Below are 20824 nucleotides of genomic sequence, written 5' to 3' on the forward strand. Positions count from 1 at the left end.
AAGTAGTCAAACTTACTGATCTGCAGTTATCAGAATACTTTAAAAACTGGTGCAAGATATGTCACTTTCTATCATTCTGGTACCAAGGCCAATCTAAATGATACACATACTGAGCAAGTAGGACCAAAGTATCATTGCTGGGTCCTTTTAGAATTCACAGGTAAATGGTTTCTGGCCAAGGTGATTTCTCATTACTCACTTTATCAGTTTGTCCTAAAACCTCTCCTTATAGCTACACTGCAGTTTAAAGACAACCTCATAAAGAACAGCCTTGTCAAGAGACTCTCTCTAAGCATCTTGATCATCTAATAACTCATCAGATGCAGTGGCAGGCTTTTTTCTTAAGATAAGTTTAAAAATAAAAGTTATTCCTTATGCTATTGTGTTATTCCTTAAAAACTTTTTATGAAGTCAGCAAAGACAAATGCAAAATCTTGCACCTGGGACAGAGTAATTCCATGCAACAGCACAGACCAGGAGCCAAGTGGTTAAGAAGCAGCTCTGCTGAAAAGCACCTGAGGGTCCTGGTGGACAAGTTGAACACAAGTAAGGAGTACACCCCTACAGTGATAAAGACTTAACATCACATTGGGCTGGATTTGGAAAAAGATAGCCAGAAGGCCGAAGGAAGTGATTATTCCCCTTTATTCCAGCACTCTTGAAGCTGCATGTGGATGACTGTGTTCAGTTTTGGGCCCCACAACACAAGATAGGTGTTGAAAAACAAGAGAGAGTCCAGCAGAAAGCCACAAAGACAGGTAGGTACTGGAAGATATGAGGTATAAGCAGAAGCTGAGGGAGTTCAGTGTGTTTCAGCCTGCAGAAAAGCCACCTAAGGTACAGTTGGGGGTGGGGAAGGGAATTTAATCACTGTCTTCAGCTACCAAATGTGGATTTTAAGAGATGACAGAGGGCATAGCAAAAGGACAAGAAACAACAGTCACAAGCTGCTGCACAGGAAATTCCAGCTAGATACACGGGAAAAAATTCACAAGGAGAATTGCAAAGCACTCCGAGAGGTAGCCCAGGAGGTTCCCTGGAGATAGATAGCTAGATATACACTCACACAAACACACACACAAACACATAAAAATTCAACTAGATGAGGCCATTGCTTTGATCAGAAGGTTGGACAAGATGGCCTCCGGCCTCCTTACATTATTCATATAATTCTATTAATATGAACAATTGTCTTGCAAGTAAAACATCTGCATGAAGGGAAGAGTACATACACACTATGTTTCTTTACAGTTTTTAATTGCATTGAAGCTCTCAAACCATTACAGGCATACCTCATTTTATTGCGCTTTGCTTTACCGCGCTTCACAGATATTGTTTTTTTTTTTTTTTTTAAACAAATTGAAGGTTTGTGGCAACCCTGCATTAAGCAAGTCTGTTGGTGCCATTTTCCCAACAGCACGTGCTCACTTCATGTCTCTGTGTCACATTTTGGTAATTCTTGCAATATTTCAAACTTTTTCGTTATTATTATATCTGTTATGGTGATCTGTGATCAGCGATCTTTGATGTTACTATTGTAATTGTTTTGGGGTGCCACAAACCATGCCCATATAAGAACTTAATCGCTAAATGTCGTGTGTGTTCTGACTGCTCCACTGATCAGCTGTTCCCCATCTCCCTCCTTCTCCTGTCTTCCTCCCTCTCCTCGGGCCTCCCTATTCCCTGAAGGACAACAATATTGAAATTAGGCCAAATAATAACCCTACAATGGCCTCCAAGCGTTCAAGTGAAAGGAAGAGTCACATGTCTCTCACTTTAAATCAAAAGCTAGAAATGATGAAGCTTAGTGAAGAAGCCATATCAAAAACCGAGACAGGCCAAAAGCTCGGCCTCTTGTGCCAAGCAGTTAGCCAAGTTGTGAATGCAAAGGAAAAGTTCTTGAAGGAAATTCAAAGTGCTACTCCAATGAACACACAAATGATAAGAAAGCAAAACAGCCTTACTGCTGATATGGAGAAAGTTTGAGTGGTCCGAATAGAAGATCCAACCAGCTATAACATTCCCTTAAGCCAAAGCCTCATCCAGAGCAAGGCCCTAACTCTCTTCAATTCTGTGAAGGCTGAGAGAGGTGAGGAAGCTGCAGGAGAAAAGTTTGAAGCTAGCAGAGGTTGACTCATGAGGTTTAAGGAAAGAAGCCATCTCCATAACATCAAAGTGCAAGGTGAAGCAGCAAAAGTGCTGACGTAGAAGCTGCAGCAAGTTATTCAGAAGGTCTAGCTAAGAGAATTGATGAAGGTGGCTACACTAAACAACAGATTTTCAGTGTAGACGAAACAGCCTTCTATTGGAAGAAGATGCCATCTAGGACTTTCATAGCTAGAGAGGAGAAGTCAATGCCTGGCTTCAAAGCTTCAAAGGAGAGGCTGACTCTCTTGTAAGGGGCTAATGCAGCTGGTGACTTGAAGTTGAAGCCAATGCTCATTTACCATTCCGAAAATCCTAGGGCCCTTAAGAATTATGTGAAATCTACTCTGCCTGTGCTCTATAAATAGAGCAACAAAGCCTGGATGACAGCACATCTGTTTACAGCATGGTTTACTGAATATTTTAAGCCCACTGTTGAGAACTACTGCTCAGAAAAAAAGATTCCTTTCAAAATGTTACTGCTCATTGACAATGCACCTGGTCACCCAAGAGCTCTGATGGAGATGTACAGTGAGATTTGTGTTGTTTTCATGCCTGCTAACACAACATCCATTCTGTAGCCCATGGATCAAGGAGTAATTTTGACTTTCAGGTCTTATTATTTAAGAAATACATTTCGTAAGGCTATAGCTGCCATAGATAGTGATTCCTCTGATGGATCTGGGTAAAGCAAATTGAAAACCTTCTGGAAAGGATTCACCATTCGAGATGCCATTAAGAACATTCATGATTCATGGGAGGAGGTCAAAATATCAACATTAACAGGAGTATGGAAGAAGTTGATTACAACCCTCATGGATGACTTTGAGGGGTTCAAGACTTCAGTGGAGGAAATAACTGCAGATGCAGTGGAAATAGCAAGAGAACTAGAATTAGAAGTGGAGCCTGAGGACGTGACTGAATTGCTGCAATCTCATGATAAAGCTTGAATGGATGAGGAGTTGCTTCTTATGGATGAGCAAAGAAAGGGGTTTCTTGAGATGGAATCTACTCCTGGTGAAGATGTTGTGAACATTGTTGAAACGACAACAAAGGATTTAGAGTATTACATAAACTTAGCTGATAAAGCAGCAGCAGGGTTTGAGAGGATTGACTCCAATTTTAAAAGAAGTTCTATTGTGGGTAAAATGCTATCAAACAGCATTGCATGCTACAGAGAAATCCTTCGTGAAAGGAAGAGTCAATCGATGCAGCAAACTTCACTGCTGTCTAATTTTAAGAATTTGCCACAGCCACCCCAACCTTCAGCAACTACCACCCTGATCAGTCAGCAGCCATCAACATCGGGGCAAGACCCTCCATTGGCAAAAAGATTACGACTCGCTGAAGGCTCAGATGATGGTTACCACTTTTTAGCAATAAAGTATTTTTTAATTAAGGTATGTACATAGGTTTTTTAGACATAATGCTATTGCACACTTAATAGACTACAGTATAGTGTAAACATAACCTTTATATGCACTGGGAAACCAAAAAATTAATGTGACTTGCTTTATTGCGATATTCGCTTTATTGCAATATTTGCTTTATTGCAGCGGTCTGGAACTGAACCTGCAATATCTCCAAGGTATGCCTGTACTGACAATTAAAGGTTCCCAAAGAAATATACTGATTTTTCTGTGGTGCTAAGCCTGAGTTAATGCATGCTGCTGAACCAGCCTGGCTCTATACAGAAATGACATGGTATGTTTATTTTTATGGTACAAACTGATTTACAAGAAAGTTAAATGTATTTGGAAGAACAATAACACACAGTTCAGTTCTAACCGAAATCAAAGTCAACCCATAGAAGATAATACACTAAACAGAAAAGCATACTTGCTCAGGAACAATACTACTATTACTGATTTAATAAATGGAGCTTTTAAAAAAAATAAATTTTCAACTTGTCCTTCCCAAGTGAGTCTTACTACTTTTCCAATTACCTGATGTGCAGACATTTTTCTACTACGCATTTTCAATGAGGCCAACAACATTCTAGTTTCACAGTCTTTTTTAAGGATAGAAGCAGAAATAATTTTATAAACTCAGCTTTGCAAGTCAATTACAGCTTAATTTATTCAAAGGAATTTTACCAATTGTTTGTTAATTATTGTTACTTACTCTTACAGCAATTACTGTAATCTGAGTAACACTGTACTTGGTGGCCAAGAGATGGTGTGCATATGTAACATGTAAAAATTAAAAGCACAAGTTTGCAGACAGTTCCCCTGGCACAAACCTTTCTTCCTTCTCAAAAGAAATACATATTAATACAGCTAGTTCCTGCCGCTTTTTTTTTTCTTCCTTCTTCTAAAGGACTAAAGACTTCAAAAAGAGTGGTAAAGGGCCAGGTAAAACACACACACAAAAATTATCCCAAAGGACATAACTACTATTTAAATTCTCAATTTCCAGCCAGCTTGGATGACTTCTTTTAGTAACTCATTTGCAATCATTAAACCTCAAAGTAAGTAGAACTTAGTTAACACAAAATTCCATAATGCCTCCAGACAGAAGATAATGATACAGATGGGATCAAGGAGCAATGCTGTGTAAAACTCGAATAGCAAAAGCAGCAGCACGAAAACTTGTGTTGATCTATCTACAAACTGTTACAGGTAAGTGCTCTTGTCACATAGAAACACAGTAAACTAGTCTCCTTTGGTTACTGTTGGCATTTAGAGGACAACTCTTGGTCTGGACCTTGGCTTGCACATGAAAGCAAACCCAAGAATTTGGCCAAGAAAGAATCCCTTGCAGAATTTTAGCAATAAAACAGACTAGTGATACAGCCAAGTATGAACATTATTTAAAATAATTTGTTAAATAATTTGACATCCCACAAAAAAAGATGACACAGCAAATCTAAGATTAGAAAAAGGTGTGTGCTCTGCAAGCAAAACAATAGATCTTTCCCAAAGCAGACTGCCCCAGTTCATGAAATAGCGGTAGCATCCCTGTACTTGGTGTTTCATATCACAGAGGTTGGGCTGAGGTACTCCTTGATCCAGGAACAGAAAACCCATCCATTCTAAGTGCTGTACCATCTGCTGAGGCAATCTACCTGCATGCTTTCTGTAGTTGTGAAAGACAGAGCAATAGGAGTGATGCAACAGCAGAAGTTAACTGAAAAACAAGTCAGTTTCCTGATAATGTTATCTCCAACAAACTAAGTCTTGCCAGTCTGTCTTCTAGCATAGAAGCAGTATTGTATACGGTGGAGCTGGATTTTGTAAGAAGGTAATTTTACAAGCACTTTCTGAATTAGTGTACCCCAACAAGGACTGTACAGAATGAGAAACAGAGTGGTTTGTCAGAACACACAACACAAAATAATTACTACCATCTCCTGCAACAGTCTCAAACTCTGTCCAGAGGAACAGTTTGTAAGTAAACACTCTACATGACTGAAGGTTAGGAGGTGAGCAAAGGGTTATTTTAAGAAAGGTCTAAAGAAAATTAACCTCGCAAATGACAATTTGTAGTACAACTGCTTAAAAATGCTCTTATGAATTCCACAACTTTTGTCTTGATTAAATAAGCTTTGAAACACATGTTTTTTCCACACAGCAGATGAAATCTGTCTTGAGGCTTGCTATGCAACTTGAAGGCAGCAATCTTCCTAAGCTAGTCTCAATACAAATCATACGTGACTATGCCCTCAAAAAGATACTACTAGTAAAGTCTCAAATCCTTTAAGCTGTCTCAACACAGTGACCAGCCCGGTGCTTGACAACAATCTCTTTCAACCCCAATACTAGATATAGGTGAAGTGGAAATCAAATGCCAACAATTCCCTCAAGGACTGTTTACAGTTATTTTCTGTGTGTTTTTCATTATAATATCTACCCCAAATCACTTAGCCAGAACCACTGCTTTCTTCTAAGTTTAAGAGGAGTCTTGAAGACACATCTAGGATGAAAATACTAATTTAAAGTGCTGTTTTAAGTGTTTAAAGTGCCTTCTATTCGGCTCACATCAGCTACAGAGATGATCATTCCCTATCACAAAGAACACATTCCTTATCACAAAGCATCAATTTGACTAGCCTTAGATTAAGAGAGTATATTTATAAAAGGCATACTTAGAAGATCTGGGGAAAGAAGGCAGAGGTGATAATTAGATTCTGGCAGCTGACTACTCAGATATCTTTCTTAGGATGTTGTAGTTTGTAACTTCTCTCTCACAAACGCCATAGATATATCACAATTAGTTATATGCAAGTATAGCTTGGTGTTTTCTGAAAATGAGAAGGGATCAACCTACCATAAGCTTTGCCAACACACACAGACCACTGTCTCCAGTGTGTGCCAAGTCAAGTAAGAATATCTTTGTTTACTGAGCAAGTTGCATCATCTTGTTAAAACAACATGCTGATACAGCAGTTCTGAGCACTTAATACAAACAACTCAGACTTTTAGGCAATTCTTATCAGCCTTAGATATGACTAATGATACTTTATTCCATATATTATAAATCAGTATTTCTGACACTGTATTGAAATAAACTGTGTGGTCTACCCTTAGCTGAAGACATTTTTAATACCATTCTTATTTGCAGCAACAGTTCCATTTCCTAACAATGGCTTTAGAAAAATAACAAATGATTGGAATTATCTGAGCTGTGATAACACAGGCATTTTATAACCAATGTTCAAGCACATAACTATTTGCTAAAGGGAGAATCACAGACTGTGAGATAGGTCTCTACTTCTATTCCAGAGTAACAATTCCAGTCACTGTCAAAAATCAGAGTTTGACCTTGTAAAGAAAATTAACAATAAAATTAAATTGCAAAAGTTTCTTGTCATATAAATAAAAAGAACAAGAAAGACAATTTTACAATTAAGCAGCATCAAAATGTAAGAGTCTAAATATGTCCCCCAAAATTAAACATTTGACTTGAATTTTCAGTTACCAAATCTGAAATGAAAACAAAAGTCAGATTATTTATGCCCATACAATGTGAAACTTTATTTTGAAGTTTAAGAGGTGAAAGGGGTTAAAGACATTTTTTACACATATTTTGTGGTTACATACCAATAACGCCACCTACTGGTATGACAGATGATCCAAATTTCCTTGGCATTTTAAAATTAATTTCAGAGATTTAATTTCAACTCAACATTAAACACTATTGGTTCTCTTTTCCTTTCCACTCATCTGACGCAGATCATTTCTTCCAGCATATACCCTCACGAGCAAGGAGCAGGATTAGAATTGAGCAGTTTCCTATATAATACTTAAGTATGAACTTTAATCTGCCCATAACAATAAAGATCAGAATATAGTGGTTTTCTTTGAAATGCAGCCTCTCTGAACAGCAAAGCTTTTAAGTCTGTAAAATTCATTGCTAAATCGTTTTTAGCAGAAAACAAAAACCCATAAGGAATTTTTACTTATCCAGCTCCTTTTAAAAATTCTTTCCATCCCTCCCACCCCTTAATATTTTCTGAGTCCCCAAATGAATTCTGATTATAATTATCAGTCAAAGTCCATATACAGGGCGGATATGAGTAATTTCAGGTTTAGGCAATTACCCAGGTGGATATTCCAAAACAAACCCAGGAGTTAATCAGATTCCCTCCCATCCCCTTTTTCTTTCCTAAGGGGCTTTTTTGAGTTTCAATCCCAGAGTGTTAAAGAAATAGAAAAACAACTAGAATATCCAAATAAGATTATCCTTGTCTTTTAACTAAGGTATGCAAGAAGCAAACAATTATAATCAAGACATTTTAGAATTTTACTCCACAATTAAACTGCTCTCTTCTTCCATTTTGAGTAAAACAATTTCTCCTTTATATTATTACCAGAAAATGAACAGAGATATAAATCACAATTTGGGTTCCTTTAGAGCATTGTTTCACTTAATATTTGAAATTCTTATAGCTTGTGATCATAATGTGAGGGTTTATTGGGCTTAAATTAGGCACAATTTCTACAACACCCATTCCTTAATACAGGATAACAAGCAATGGAAAGGGCCCTGCACAATGTTCTTCTCAGCAATCAAGTCTTTAGGGAAGAAATGCAATTGGATATTTTGGAATGAGCCAAGGAAACTTGCATCTCTGATTCCAAAGGGATTTAGCTTTCCTCTGCAATGTCACAATTGAAGCTGACAATAAATATAGCAGTACTGAACAAGCAGCAGATATAAAACCAAGTAGTTTTATTGCAATATATCAATGAGAGGCCATCAGGATATACAGCTATCTATTGCTGCACATATCACTTGCTACCAGAGTCACTAGCAAAGCTGCACACTAGAAAATACCTTGGCACTGCACAGGAATTCCTGAAAGAAATGTGCTGCCACCATCTCTTCCTCCCTTCTCAGGGCACTCTCTGTATGTTATAGTGCTGCTTCTCTCCTGAACAGGCTTATACCAGAAAACTAACTTGTTGGTTATTCCAAGTACACCAAAACCTTTCACACTGATACTTGAACTAAATCAAACACTCTAGACCAAATCTGTGGATTTGTGGCCCCAAACTCCACCAGACTAGAAATTCAGATACTATTGGCATTAGCCTCAAAGCAAACATTGTTCTTAAGAGGAAAGCTGTACCAAGATACAAACAGCTAGCCATGCCTCACGTCCTTAAAGACAGGACTTCCAGGAGAAATTAGAGATTTTCAACAGGAGCACCCTGAAGCCAAACATACTAAAAACCTGTATTACTTATATTTCCTCATTCAAGGACTGGGAAATACTTGGATAGTAAAAAAATTTCTCTCAAAATATGCATCTGCATCAAGAAGATAAATTAATTGTACATTTGCTAAATCCTTCATAAGATCTGGGAATCCATATAAAACTCTGTCTGATCTGAGGCAATATCATTTGGTGTGTCACTGGATTACTGCTTTTCTGAGATTTAACTTTGAGAATTAGCCTTGCGGACTAAATTCTCTGTGGTAAAGGAACAAAAGTAGGCAGAGACAATCTTCCTCAGGTGAGCAGAGCTAATGGTGTCACCCTAACACAAGGGAAAAATTTGCAGCTTGCTTGAGCAACTCCAGCTAACACTGCTTTTTTTTGTAGTTTCACAGCTAAATGCCTGGGTGTTACATTCCATTAGTGGAAATGCACAACAGTACCTGAGAACGTAGGTGAACTTGCACTCAGCTTTTTCTAAAGTATCTTATGCACAAGCTTTCAACTCATCTCTACTACACATAAAAAAAAAAGACACTTCTTATTCCATACTGAAGATGTTTTTGAAGAAAAATTTCATTTTCTAGAGCACTTTCTCAAACGGTGTTACATCTCCAGGAACAATTTACTCAAATTCACATGCATTATTCAAACCAAATGTTGTAAACTGAACAGTATTTTTACTACTTTTTCCTCTTAAACCAAATAAAGTCAATCCCTGTTTAAAAAAAACAACAACAAAAAAATCAATCTGGAGTTCATGATTTTGAACAGTCTCTCCAAAGCAAATTACACTGTAAGAATGTCCACACTAGCTCAAATAAAAAGACTGTCTAGGCTGGTAACCTCTTTCTGACAGTAGTGGATGATGAGGGAACGAATACAAGGGCAGCACTTGCATAAAGAGATGCTTCCCTAACATACCCTCTCTATCGCAGATTCTACAGCTTTTGGACCTTTTGAGCAAGAGGTCGTTCAACATAACCACTAAGCAAGACGAATGATGTCCCCTTTTCTATTTGCAGGTCCCAGATTTCTGCTAGCGTAGGTAAAAAATTTACAGCAGTCCATTTTCAAGCTATTCCAAAAGGTGTGGATAACTGACAACAATCACCAAACAAAACACTTTCTTTAGCTCATAATTATTCCTTTTACTGACAATTATGAAAAATTGTTCTGAAGGTACACAGCGAAAACCTTCAGTTTTGTCTGCCCATTAAAAAGTTTTATTACTCCAATTTAATCAAATTAAAATAAAAATATTACTACCACTGTAATTGCTAGTGATAGGGAAGTTTACACATTACTTATGTTTGCATCAAGTCCTGAGAGGACCACCTACCATAATGTAAGTGCTAAAAAAAACCACAACAGTGTTTCTAGTAAGAAAAGAAGAATCTTAAAGGTAAGTGACATCACAGTTCAGAAACTGCTATATATATATATACAGCTATATATCAGTAAAAATCCACAACGCTGCATGCAAAATCTGGGAGACAGAATTTTCCTCACTCCATTTCAAAATATTCTACCAGATTATTAGTTTTAACTTTGCTGACAGGGCTTAAAAAAAGAAAAAAAAATGCTAACAAAAATAAAACCACCTGGCAATTTTTTTTTTTAAGCCACAGTAATAAAATCATGACTGTTTTTATAATTCAGTGAATAAGGCACTCATGTAAGGCACTCAATGGCAAATTCAAACATATACATCTTACTAGAAAGGCTTCTCTTCAAATTTACATACTCTGTACAGATGTCTCAACCGAAGCACTAACTTCCAAAGTTCTATCATGATTTCAAAAAGCAAAACAAAACAAAACCCTTTACAAAGCTTACACTCTGTATTGATAAAACAATCATATATTTTGATGACTTTAAGAATGTCTATGACTCAGATTATCATCACAGACCTTTTTTCGGTTTCAAGTTACTGACAGGTAATAAAAACCATCTCAACCTTTTCCTCTGTTCTTTGGCCTAATAACTCAGTTCACATGGTAGATACTCCAGAGCAACTTCTAGTTGCCTCAGAGGCCAATGTCATCTGCTTAAGCTTGTAAGAACCTGAATGTAAGGTTTGAAAACACTTTCTCAAAGTACTTTCTGCTTTTTTATAGACTAGTATAAACTCTTAAGACAGTGAATAGCAATCTCAGCCTTGTGAGTGATAGTTTGTAACATGAGGTACCTATGTCAAGGTAGCCCATGCACTACTTCAAGAGTGCATATTCATTCCTATACCATGTTAAATCAGATCAAGTTTGCTTTGAACTGATCTACCCTATAATACAATGCATAGAAACAGCTCCAAAAGTTTGTGTGAAATGGTATCTGCAGTACGAAAATTTGATCAACATCAAATCTTACACCTCTTGCAAACCTGACCCCTGAAAATTTCTTTAAAAAGATTATCAACATCATAGCCTGAAGATTTTTGGTCACTTTTCATTTGGAAACATTAATTTTACATCATATAGTATTTTTTAAAATTATATTCATAAATAGCTTTTACATATATATGTATATTAGGAAAAAAACAACAGCCTAACAACCTATATGGCAGGATTTAACCTGTTTAGACCTAAAGTAAATTGCATCTTGAAGCAGCAACTGCTGTTGCTGCACCGTTCTTCAGGCTGTAAAAAAATGTTACATAATCTGATTTGGCCAGAAAAGTCAGTCTCTGCTAACCTGGGATACTTGATTCATACATCTTCCACTAAGTCTCATATTCACCTTATAGACCTCTGATACACTGTTACAGAATCATTTCAAGAAAAAGATCCTACTCTCCCAAAACATTTTTAGGAGTATGCCCTTATGACTGGGTGAACAAAGTCTGTTTTTGTCCTCTTTGATGTCCCTAAAAACCTTATTTCTTTGACAACTGAGCTCCTCCAGATACCTTTCACACCCAGCTAGCAACACATAGAAACAGAATTCAGTCAAGAATTTCATGTTGAGGTTGCATTCTTACTCTGCTGAGCTTTTCAAAATCAGACTATTCCCAAAGATGATGGAAGGCACCGTCTAATATTCCTAATCCAAAGACCCTGAATGCTGTGAGAGTACAAAGGGAAAGTACCACAATAAGCAGCTACGCTCATGCATTCTCCCTGAATAGTTTCCCCCATTACTGTTATTGGGGACAGCAGATTGGGCTAAGCAAACCACTGGTCTAACACAGTAGGGGACTTCTTATGTTCTTATCCAGTATCAATAAAGCAGTACATTCCCCAAACTCTCATTGTGATTGACTTGTGATTTCTCAAAAAAGATTCCTTCATTTTATGAAATACAAAGCTGATGGGGTGGGGGGATGGGGGGGACATTTCAGTGATGGACCCCGGAGAACAGAAAGGTTTCTTCCTGACCTCCTTCAACTCATTCTTGAAGTACACCAGATGCATTTCTAACCTTCTGGTCATTAAGATAATTCAAAAGAACCCTTATTAAATACCTAAAAAGTATTAAAAAAAAAAACCCTATACCCTATGGAAAGCTTACCCTGCATTTTTGATCCATTACTGTGGACTGAATCCTCTTCATCACGAAATTAAAAGAAATCTTTCACAGACTTAGTAAGACAGCACTAGATTTTCTTATGTAATACCTAATGTACACAACTACTATTAAGAAAGTACATACTATCTTGTGTATACAAGTTATATTTCAAATACCAACTTTTAAAGTCTACACAAAAAACTTAAAATTGTTTAAAAAAAAGTAACAATGGAAAACAAATACCACTTTAGTGAATAAATTCCAATATACATCTGAATACTTTAGTGACAAAAAGATTTGTTGTGTTAAATCCTGATTAAGACTACAAAGCCTGCATATAAAACAAGGACAAGTTAGAGGTAAGAAATGTAAAGTAATCAAGCTAACAGAAACAGTCACTGGTTCTTCTCAGAATTAAGAATTAGTTGCTGACCATTACCTTTAGAAACTCTCCTGAAAGTAATGATGCGCAGAGATTAAGGATAGCTTAGTTTGCTTGTGTCACTTGTGATGGTATACATTAAGAACAAAGTTGGATTTTCAAACAGAGGAGTTGCAAGCCCAAAATAAAATATTTAACCACTGAAATTAACTTTAGAAATTCTAACAGCAAAGAAACTTGGCCCCTGTTTTTTCCCAGTTTTGCTTTAAGAATTATGCAATCATAAAAGATTCACTTTTCCAATTCTTACTGTCTAGACTCCACCATCTGTGTTGAATAGATCTCCATTGCTGATAACAGGGGCTTAGACACTTAATTCATACATAGTGTAAAACACATTGGCGTGAAATGTCTCCATAAATATCTGCCCTATCAAACGATCAGTTTTACTGTCCATAGGGGTTGGTAAAATGGTACAGCTGTTAAGGATCAAGTCTGTACTCGCATATTTTTTTTTGTTTCAGGAGGTGGGGTGGGAGGAGGTGTTACAAATATACATGCGGACCACTCTTTGATTACATGTCTCTACTGCCTTTTAGAACAGCTAAGCATGGATAGTGGTCTGAAGGAAACTTGTGGCTGTTATCAAAAAAATTAATGTACTGACTTGTTTGCATGGCAAGTTCTTTCCAGCAGACACAAACAAGCATCCCTTCTGCAGTTAATACAATTATTCAAGCCACAGTGCCTTCTCCTTCAAAGGTAGATCATGGCAGATTAGTCAGACAGTTTCCTTTTGTAAAGGAATGTACATTTTTATTTAAGAGAATGTCACAGACGTAAGTGTATTGAGATTCCAATAAAATATTTGATATATTACACTACATACAAAAATTATTAGTTAAATTGGTGGCGACAGAAATTAGAAGTTCTTCTGCAAACTGTGAAGAGAAATGCTTAAGTGAGTTCTTCTGAAATGGGATATTAGGGTAGAGCAATATCACTAATGGAGTTCCCCTGAACCGGACTCCAGGTCAATCTTACAGTACACCAGTGTAATCCAATAGTACATAAAGTCAACAACTTTGTCAACATTGAGGTTTATGAGAGCATCAGATGAGAAGCAGAAGATGACTCTGTCCTAAAAAATTTCAGCCTACTTGTACAAACATCAAAGCACACCATCTGTCACACAGAAGACTAAACCAGATCATCATCACTTGGAAGCAACAACAAAGGAAAATGGCTATTTCACCAAATCTATTGCGAGATGGCTGTGAACCACAAACACAACATTGCACAGAAGAATTATTAGTACCTCTGTACAAATATGACTAACACTTCACCTGGAGTCATATATACAATTTTGGTTACCTGTGTTCAAGAAAGTTGAACAAACAGGTGGACAAACAGTCTCACAGACTGCCTATAAAGAAAATCCAGGAGAAAAGGAGCCTATCACATGAAGAAGCTAGAAGAAAACAGCTGGTTGGCCTGACAAACTAAAAATCATTAAGATATACAACTTTTATTTCTAAATAGTAGATAAACATAGTAGAGAAGACCTATTAAGCTGAAAAATAACACCGGATTACAAGCAAAACGTATAAATTGGCAAGAATATACTTAACTGGAAATCAGAAAATAGTTCTGGAGTCTCACTCCAGAAACAGCTTTTCCATTAGAATAATTTTCACATAAAGCATAATCAGAGATGATATGACATAGCTGCCTGGAACTGCAGGTGACTGGAACATTGTGTGCTTCTGGTTTTTCCCCAATTATGCTAATTGTAAAATGCAGCACATAACTCCCCAAGTGTTTAGATACTTTTAGTTTTTGAGCTTGCCTATCAAATTGAAGTTTATAGCCCACAGGCTTGATTACATTACACTATAGCACAAGCACAGCCATTATCTGCAAATCTAAAAGAGTTCTACAGATAATATTATCTCAGATAGGCTTGTGCTAGCGTGGATGCACTATCATATAAATAGTCATAACATATTTTAAACTGTTGCAGCTCTTGCATTTTTTTCCAAATGCTGAAACATACTTATCCAAATGATGTTTTGGACCATCATTGCCTGTATACTTTAACACAGCTACCCAAATAAGAAAACCATTGGACGACAATTAAACTGCCACTAAACTTCACGCTCAGTTTAAAGACAATTATAAGCCATAGCAAATCTAGAGTTTGTTTGCCTGAGTACATAAAATACAATTTAAGAAAAGCTCTACAAAAAATATACTAAGAAAGCAGTTTAAAAGCAGTAATAACTATATGGACAACTACAAAATCAAGAAATATGGAGTCTTACTAAAAATCTTTTTCTTACCTTTTCCAGGACTTAGGTTTTGGTCTATAAACACCTTAAGCTCTCCATTGGCTTCAATTAGTCCAGCCTATTAAAGAAAGTAACTTTTATTAAATTTACAAATACTGACAGCCTTTTGTTGTTAAAGATGGAATGAATCATACCAAAAGACTCTGTTGCCACCACTCCGGTTTCCTCAAAACACTGCCACTATGAAACCACACTGTTTATGGCACAAAATATGACAAATTTTTAAATCTGCAGATCTTATAAATACCATATTCTGAAAAAGCAAGGAGAAAATACTTTCACTTTTACCTTGCTATTTTGTGTCCTAATCTAAGCTCTAATAGTACACACACATTGTTTTAAGAGATAGCTGAAAACCCTTCTAACAAGAACCATTGACACCTGTAACTACACTTTTATCTGTGTAGATACTATTTACCTACTACAGAAGCTAAACATTATAGTAAAAACAGCACTGGTGGTAGACAGGGCTTTAATCATTTTTATCAGAAAAATGGCATTACAAAAGAAACAGCTTGAGAGTTTTTTAGTTTTTTTAATCAGAATTTAAAGCTCTTAAATAAAAAAGCTATAGGATTATATACAAACATATAAAGTAATCACCATCCCTTGAGAAAGCTCACAGTGGAAGTTACTCAAAAAAATTACTATTAATTTCTGGATAGAAAATATTGGATTCGCTAATTCATTGGTACTTCCAGACAAAACAGTACTGAAAGAATAATGAACACAGGACACACGTATTGCTTCCATTTAGAAGGAACAGCAAGAGAGCCAACACTCGTACTTACCATAGTTTAGCATGTCATATTATGGAAGCTGGAATTCCTAGCTAAATTTTGTGCATAGCTGGTATCTTGCAGGCTACTGAGAATCTTCAAAAGACAATTAAGTGGCCTGCTATTAGTCAACAGCAAGGCTTTCCCCTTAAAAATCAACCTGAAGAGCCCTGCTTAAAATTTGCCGGGTGAGACAGAAGTTCTGCAAGATAAGTGAGCCACTAGGGGATGCTATGGTGCTGTTATGACCCAGGTTTATGACAGCAATGATTTCTTAAGAAAGGTAAGAATACAAGAAAATGGGAAACCTTCTAAACTTTTCTCTCTTCAGTGAAAGGGGAGAGGAGAAAAAAAGATGGCTGAGTATTGAAAGCAGGCTGGGAAGTACGCAGAAGAGAAACTTTGCTAAAGAAATCATAAAGAACAGTGGCCTGTAAAGACATGGCAGAGTCCTAGGAGGACCTGATGTCACAGAGAAAGCATAACCAAGGAGAGAAAGGAAGTGATGGGTAAAATGAAGAGCTTGTGGCATTTCTGTCTTCTATTCTCCTATTTTTTTCCCTCAAAAGTAATGGAATAGCCCTGTTTTAATAAGACTGCAAGTACATACAACTTACCAGTATAAAAACACTACTTACTCTCCGCCTTGCCCCCAGTAGGGATTCAAAGGTCCGCTTAAACAAACGACAGTTCCAGTGGCCTATTCCCAGCCGTCTGAACTTTTATAAGCCTAACTCTTCATTGCACACAATTCAGAACTACAACAAACTATATCACTCTATTAGCTGGCAAATGCTTTCAAAGAAAGAAAGCACTCAATGTGAAATCAGTATCACATACAAATGTGTTATTAGAGCTGCATTCCATGGCAATATGACATTCCAGAACACTGGAACCCAGTGTATTATACAAAGATAATTTTTTGCTAAGTATTACATTATACCTATACTACCTCAATTTCACAAGAGTGTTAAACCACACAGGAAGTGCAATCTCATTGTCATATATTTTTTAAATGTAATGCTTCAGTTTCTATTCAACAGCAGAAAGAACAGGTTTATGCTCTAGGATTCCTGCCAATTCTTTTCCATAAGAATCAAAAACATACCAACAAGAACGAAAAGAAATGTCTTGAGTTTGCGATTTGTGGACCATCAGAAAAATGGCTGTTTTATTCTTTAACATGTCTCATTTCAAAGCACATGAATTTAACAATTTTGATTTATTAAATCCATGCATCAGTTTAATATGCAAAAGAAAATGTGCATTGAGTTCATGTGTCAGTTATAGTGATAATCCAAACACAAATATTGAAGCTGTGAGCATTATTCTCAAGTTCTCAATTCTCAAATGCAAGTAATTACTGAAATAGCTATTAATGCAGTAATTAGCAAATTAGCTAATTCAGTAATCAGTTATTTATAGGTCCCTTCCTATTTTACAATTTTTTTCTTAACTAGGATGGTCTCCAATAAAACCATTTCTAAAAAATTATTCTATTTTTCAGTACTTGAGCGACTACCACAATTGTAATACCAAATCATCTGATGAGCTTTAGCTCTTCTTCTTCATAATCTACAATATATAACTCTAGAAACACAACAAATCTATCCCAGCACTACAAAGGGTCAGGTTAGTGCTGCATGCCCTGATCCACCCTTTTGTGTGACTGGAATTACATAAGCCACAGACAAACCAGAGAACATTCAGGAAAAATACTGCATTTCAATCAACAATAGAATGCAACTGGGAAAAAATCAGAGAACAACAATAATCGAACACTAAGAACAACCTTCTCAGAAACCAGGAAACTCATGAAGACTACAGAAGTTACAGTTCTACCATCGTTCATACCAGCGTCTTGCTAGAAGGCTCAGTTCTGGCAGTTAAAAATTCAACTCACTCATGAGAGAGCATGCCTACGAATAACTCCAGGAAAACTACTTGGGAAGAATACTATCAAATCCTATAGAAAATAGCACCTCCAGCTGCTATTATTCTTAATGAAAATTAATTTCTGTTGAAAATTCTGTTACTCCAGCCCCAGTATCTGCACACTTTGGGTACCTTATTTGATTCTAAGGTTGTGAAAATTTGTCACTAGTGGAGTCTCTTCAAAGTTACATGCAAGCTTTAAGACAGGAATACAGTTTTGAAAATCTTTTTGGCTAGAGAACTGAAAAGCAAAACTTCCATCCCACATGAAATTCTGGTATCTTTGTTCTAAAATGGAGCTACTAGGAAATCCCTTAGCATATATTTCAAAGTAATTCCCCCTATTATTCAAGGCGTGTTGTTTTGGAGGAGAGACCAGGATTACTCCTCCATGATGCATCTAGCACAAAGCAGTGCTCAAAAAGAAAGAAAGAAAACAGAACCTAGAGGTAAATGTGACCATAGCTCCCATTAGGTATAATTACATAGTCACAGATTCACACTGAACCAAAAAGTGAACTATTCAATTTTTTTCCCCCCAATGGAAAAGTAACCTTCCCACAAGAAGGGTTTAAACTTGAAAGAAATTCTGTTCTATGATGGGAAAACGCACTTAGTTTTCAGGCCTTATCTATCAATTTGTATCAAGGTATTCTGACTTTTTTCCACCTGATAATGTAATTTCTTTGTATTCTCCTTTTTCTGATGATCTTCTCATGATCCTCAATTTCAAGATGCATTACTTCCTTTGATGACAATGTCAAGGCTGCTTCAAATAATATCGCGTCCTTAACATTTGATTTTGAACATCTGATTCAGCTTTATTAACTGACTGCAACTTCACAATTTAGAGCTGTTTTCTCTTCAGAGAGACATGTTGGCTATATATGCTTCTGTACGGCTATATAAAATAACCCTAGTCTCCTAAATGGGTAACAACAGATATAGGAAAATACGACATCTTTTCAGCCTTTGTCCTTTCCGCATTTGAACAAAATGGACAATGATTGGGGAAAAAAAAAAAAAGCTTTTAACACTTCATACAGCATCTAAGCTATAGTAACTTAAAGCATGAATATAAACTTTGATCTTCCTTCCACAGATCAGAAGGAGAAGGTTAAAAACCCTTGGACAAATTAGTAAATTTGAGAACTGTAGCTGCAGAACCCATGCTGGAGTCGTTACCCCAACCCACCACTTAGACTCTGTCTCATCAGATTCTTCAGAAGTTCTAGGGAAAAGAAACTGACTGACAGGCTAAACCAGCAAAAATTCAGCTAAGTTAGCTTTGGCCTCCTATGAGATCACCAGCAGTCATAAGGACTGGAAAGTCTATTTTTGTTTTGTTTTCAAGCAAAAGTTGAAAAACTACAAGTGGTCTCAGCCTGACAGTCAACTGGGAAATACCTTTTTGCTGGTACTAAAGCTAATCTGAAACAAACTTTACTAAAAATATAGAGAATTTCACTTACATTAAAAAAAATCATCCCTTAGTGCAGACTGTCACAGAATAATTTATTATCTTGCTAACAAGCTAATTTCTGTAATCTTTGTAGTTATGCACTAGAAACTCAACACCCTTACAAGAAAAGTATCATTTCTTCCTCAGCTTTCCAAACTTAGAGCTCAATTTCTTAATAAAAACTGGCATAAAATTATTCACTAAATCTTTAAATTAAACAGAAAAGATGGAAGCTGAAATTGGATTCACAGACAAAGAACCCATGAAAAGTGTGACCAAGTGCAGAAGTTTGGCTAAAACAAGACTTAACAAGTACATGTGCTATGTCTATCAGGTTTAAGCTGAGAGGAAGATCTCCATACTTCTCTGGGATAAGTAAACGTGGGGAACAGAAGACTGCTTTTTTGCCACAGAAATACCTTTTCTGTCTGGCTTCTAGGTAACGAGCTCATTTTAATTATATTTCTTGAGAAAGAGCTTGGGGAAGAAGAAAAAAAAAAGTTGGAAGAAACAGAGGTATTTGCCAAAAGGTATTTAATTCAATAGAAATGTTCAGTTGTTAATAGCAGATTAAACTCACTAGAATGAGGAACAGGACTGGGATTGACAACAAAACAAGAAAACTGGGTGCCAAATACATAATGCTGCTTAAAGAATGGGAGTCAGAATGGGACAGACAGAAAAACAAGTGGGGAATATTGGGACTGGCTGGGAAAGAAATCAGCTCTGGAATGAGCCAGAAAAAAATCAGATAGAAGATGACAGATGAGTTGAGGCAGAAAAACTGGGAGTCAGTGAAGCAGAGGAAAAAGAACCGGTGAGAACTTAAGAGAGAGCTTTAATTGGACAAGATCAGATCCTGTATGGAGATGGGCAGAACGTGGGAACTGGGAAGAAGAATACAATCTATTCTAAATTAAACTAGGACTGACAAGGTAAATAAGCTGGGACCAGATTGAGAAGATTAATCAGGTAAGGAGTAGTAAAGACAGAACCGGGAAATGGGGAAATCTGAAAGGAAACGTATTTCCACTAGAGTATATTCCTTCCCAGAGCCTGTCAAGGAAGATGCCTCTGTTGTCTGCAGGCATTTGCAAAGCCAGCTAGCAAAAACGCACACATCTCATGCAAGCTTCACCTTAATTTGATCCACAGAGAATAACAATTCCTAGGATTTTACCTTTTAAGAATAGGCAATAAATGTAAAGGCCCTATCACATGCAGTTTTATTATGTGCCACTTCACTGACAATGTATTTTTTTTTTTGGTTTGCCTCATTTTCATATCAGGAAGCTACAAAGAAATAAACGGAAAATTAGCATGGCTATGAAGTAGAGAAAGGCTCGTAAGTGTTAGAAACAAGGTTGCTTAACAACCCTAATTTTTCTTCCACACCTATCCATATGCATGATGTCATCTGTAACAAGATGATCACACACTATTTTTTTCATTGGACTCCCATCTCATTCAGGGACCAGAGCAAACATGCTCTGGGAATGAATCATCATGTAAATGCAGGAGACTATTTTTATGGGACACCCAATTCATTTTTCACAGAAATTAAAAGGCAATTAAGGAGTAAGGTTGAGGACTGCAGTA

The 20824-nt window shown here is 36.7% G+C and overlaps 1 protein-coding gene across 5 annotated transcripts in view; it reads right to left on the reverse strand.

Annotated features, from left to right (window-relative positions):
• Positions 1-20824, reverse strand: part of TFDP1 (transcription factor Dp-1) — a 47125-nt gene that overhangs the window by 17223 nt on the left and 9078 nt on the right. For all 5 annotated transcript variants that reach the window (XM_067295539.1, XM_067295549.1, XM_067295535.1 and 2 more), the window contains exon 3: positions 15041-15107. In XM_067295539.1, the coding sequence (XP_067151640.1) occupies positions 15041-15107 (67 nt within the window). The remainder of the gene's footprint in view (positions 1-15040; positions 15108-20824) is intronic.

The sequence above is a fragment of the Apteryx mantelli genome, chromosome 1, assembly GCF_036417845.1.
Source record: "Apteryx mantelli isolate bAptMan1 chromosome 1, bAptMan1.hap1, whole genome shotgun sequence".
Classification (NCBI taxonomy): Eukaryota; Metazoa; Chordata; class Aves; order Apterygiformes; family Apterygidae; genus Apteryx; species Apteryx mantelli.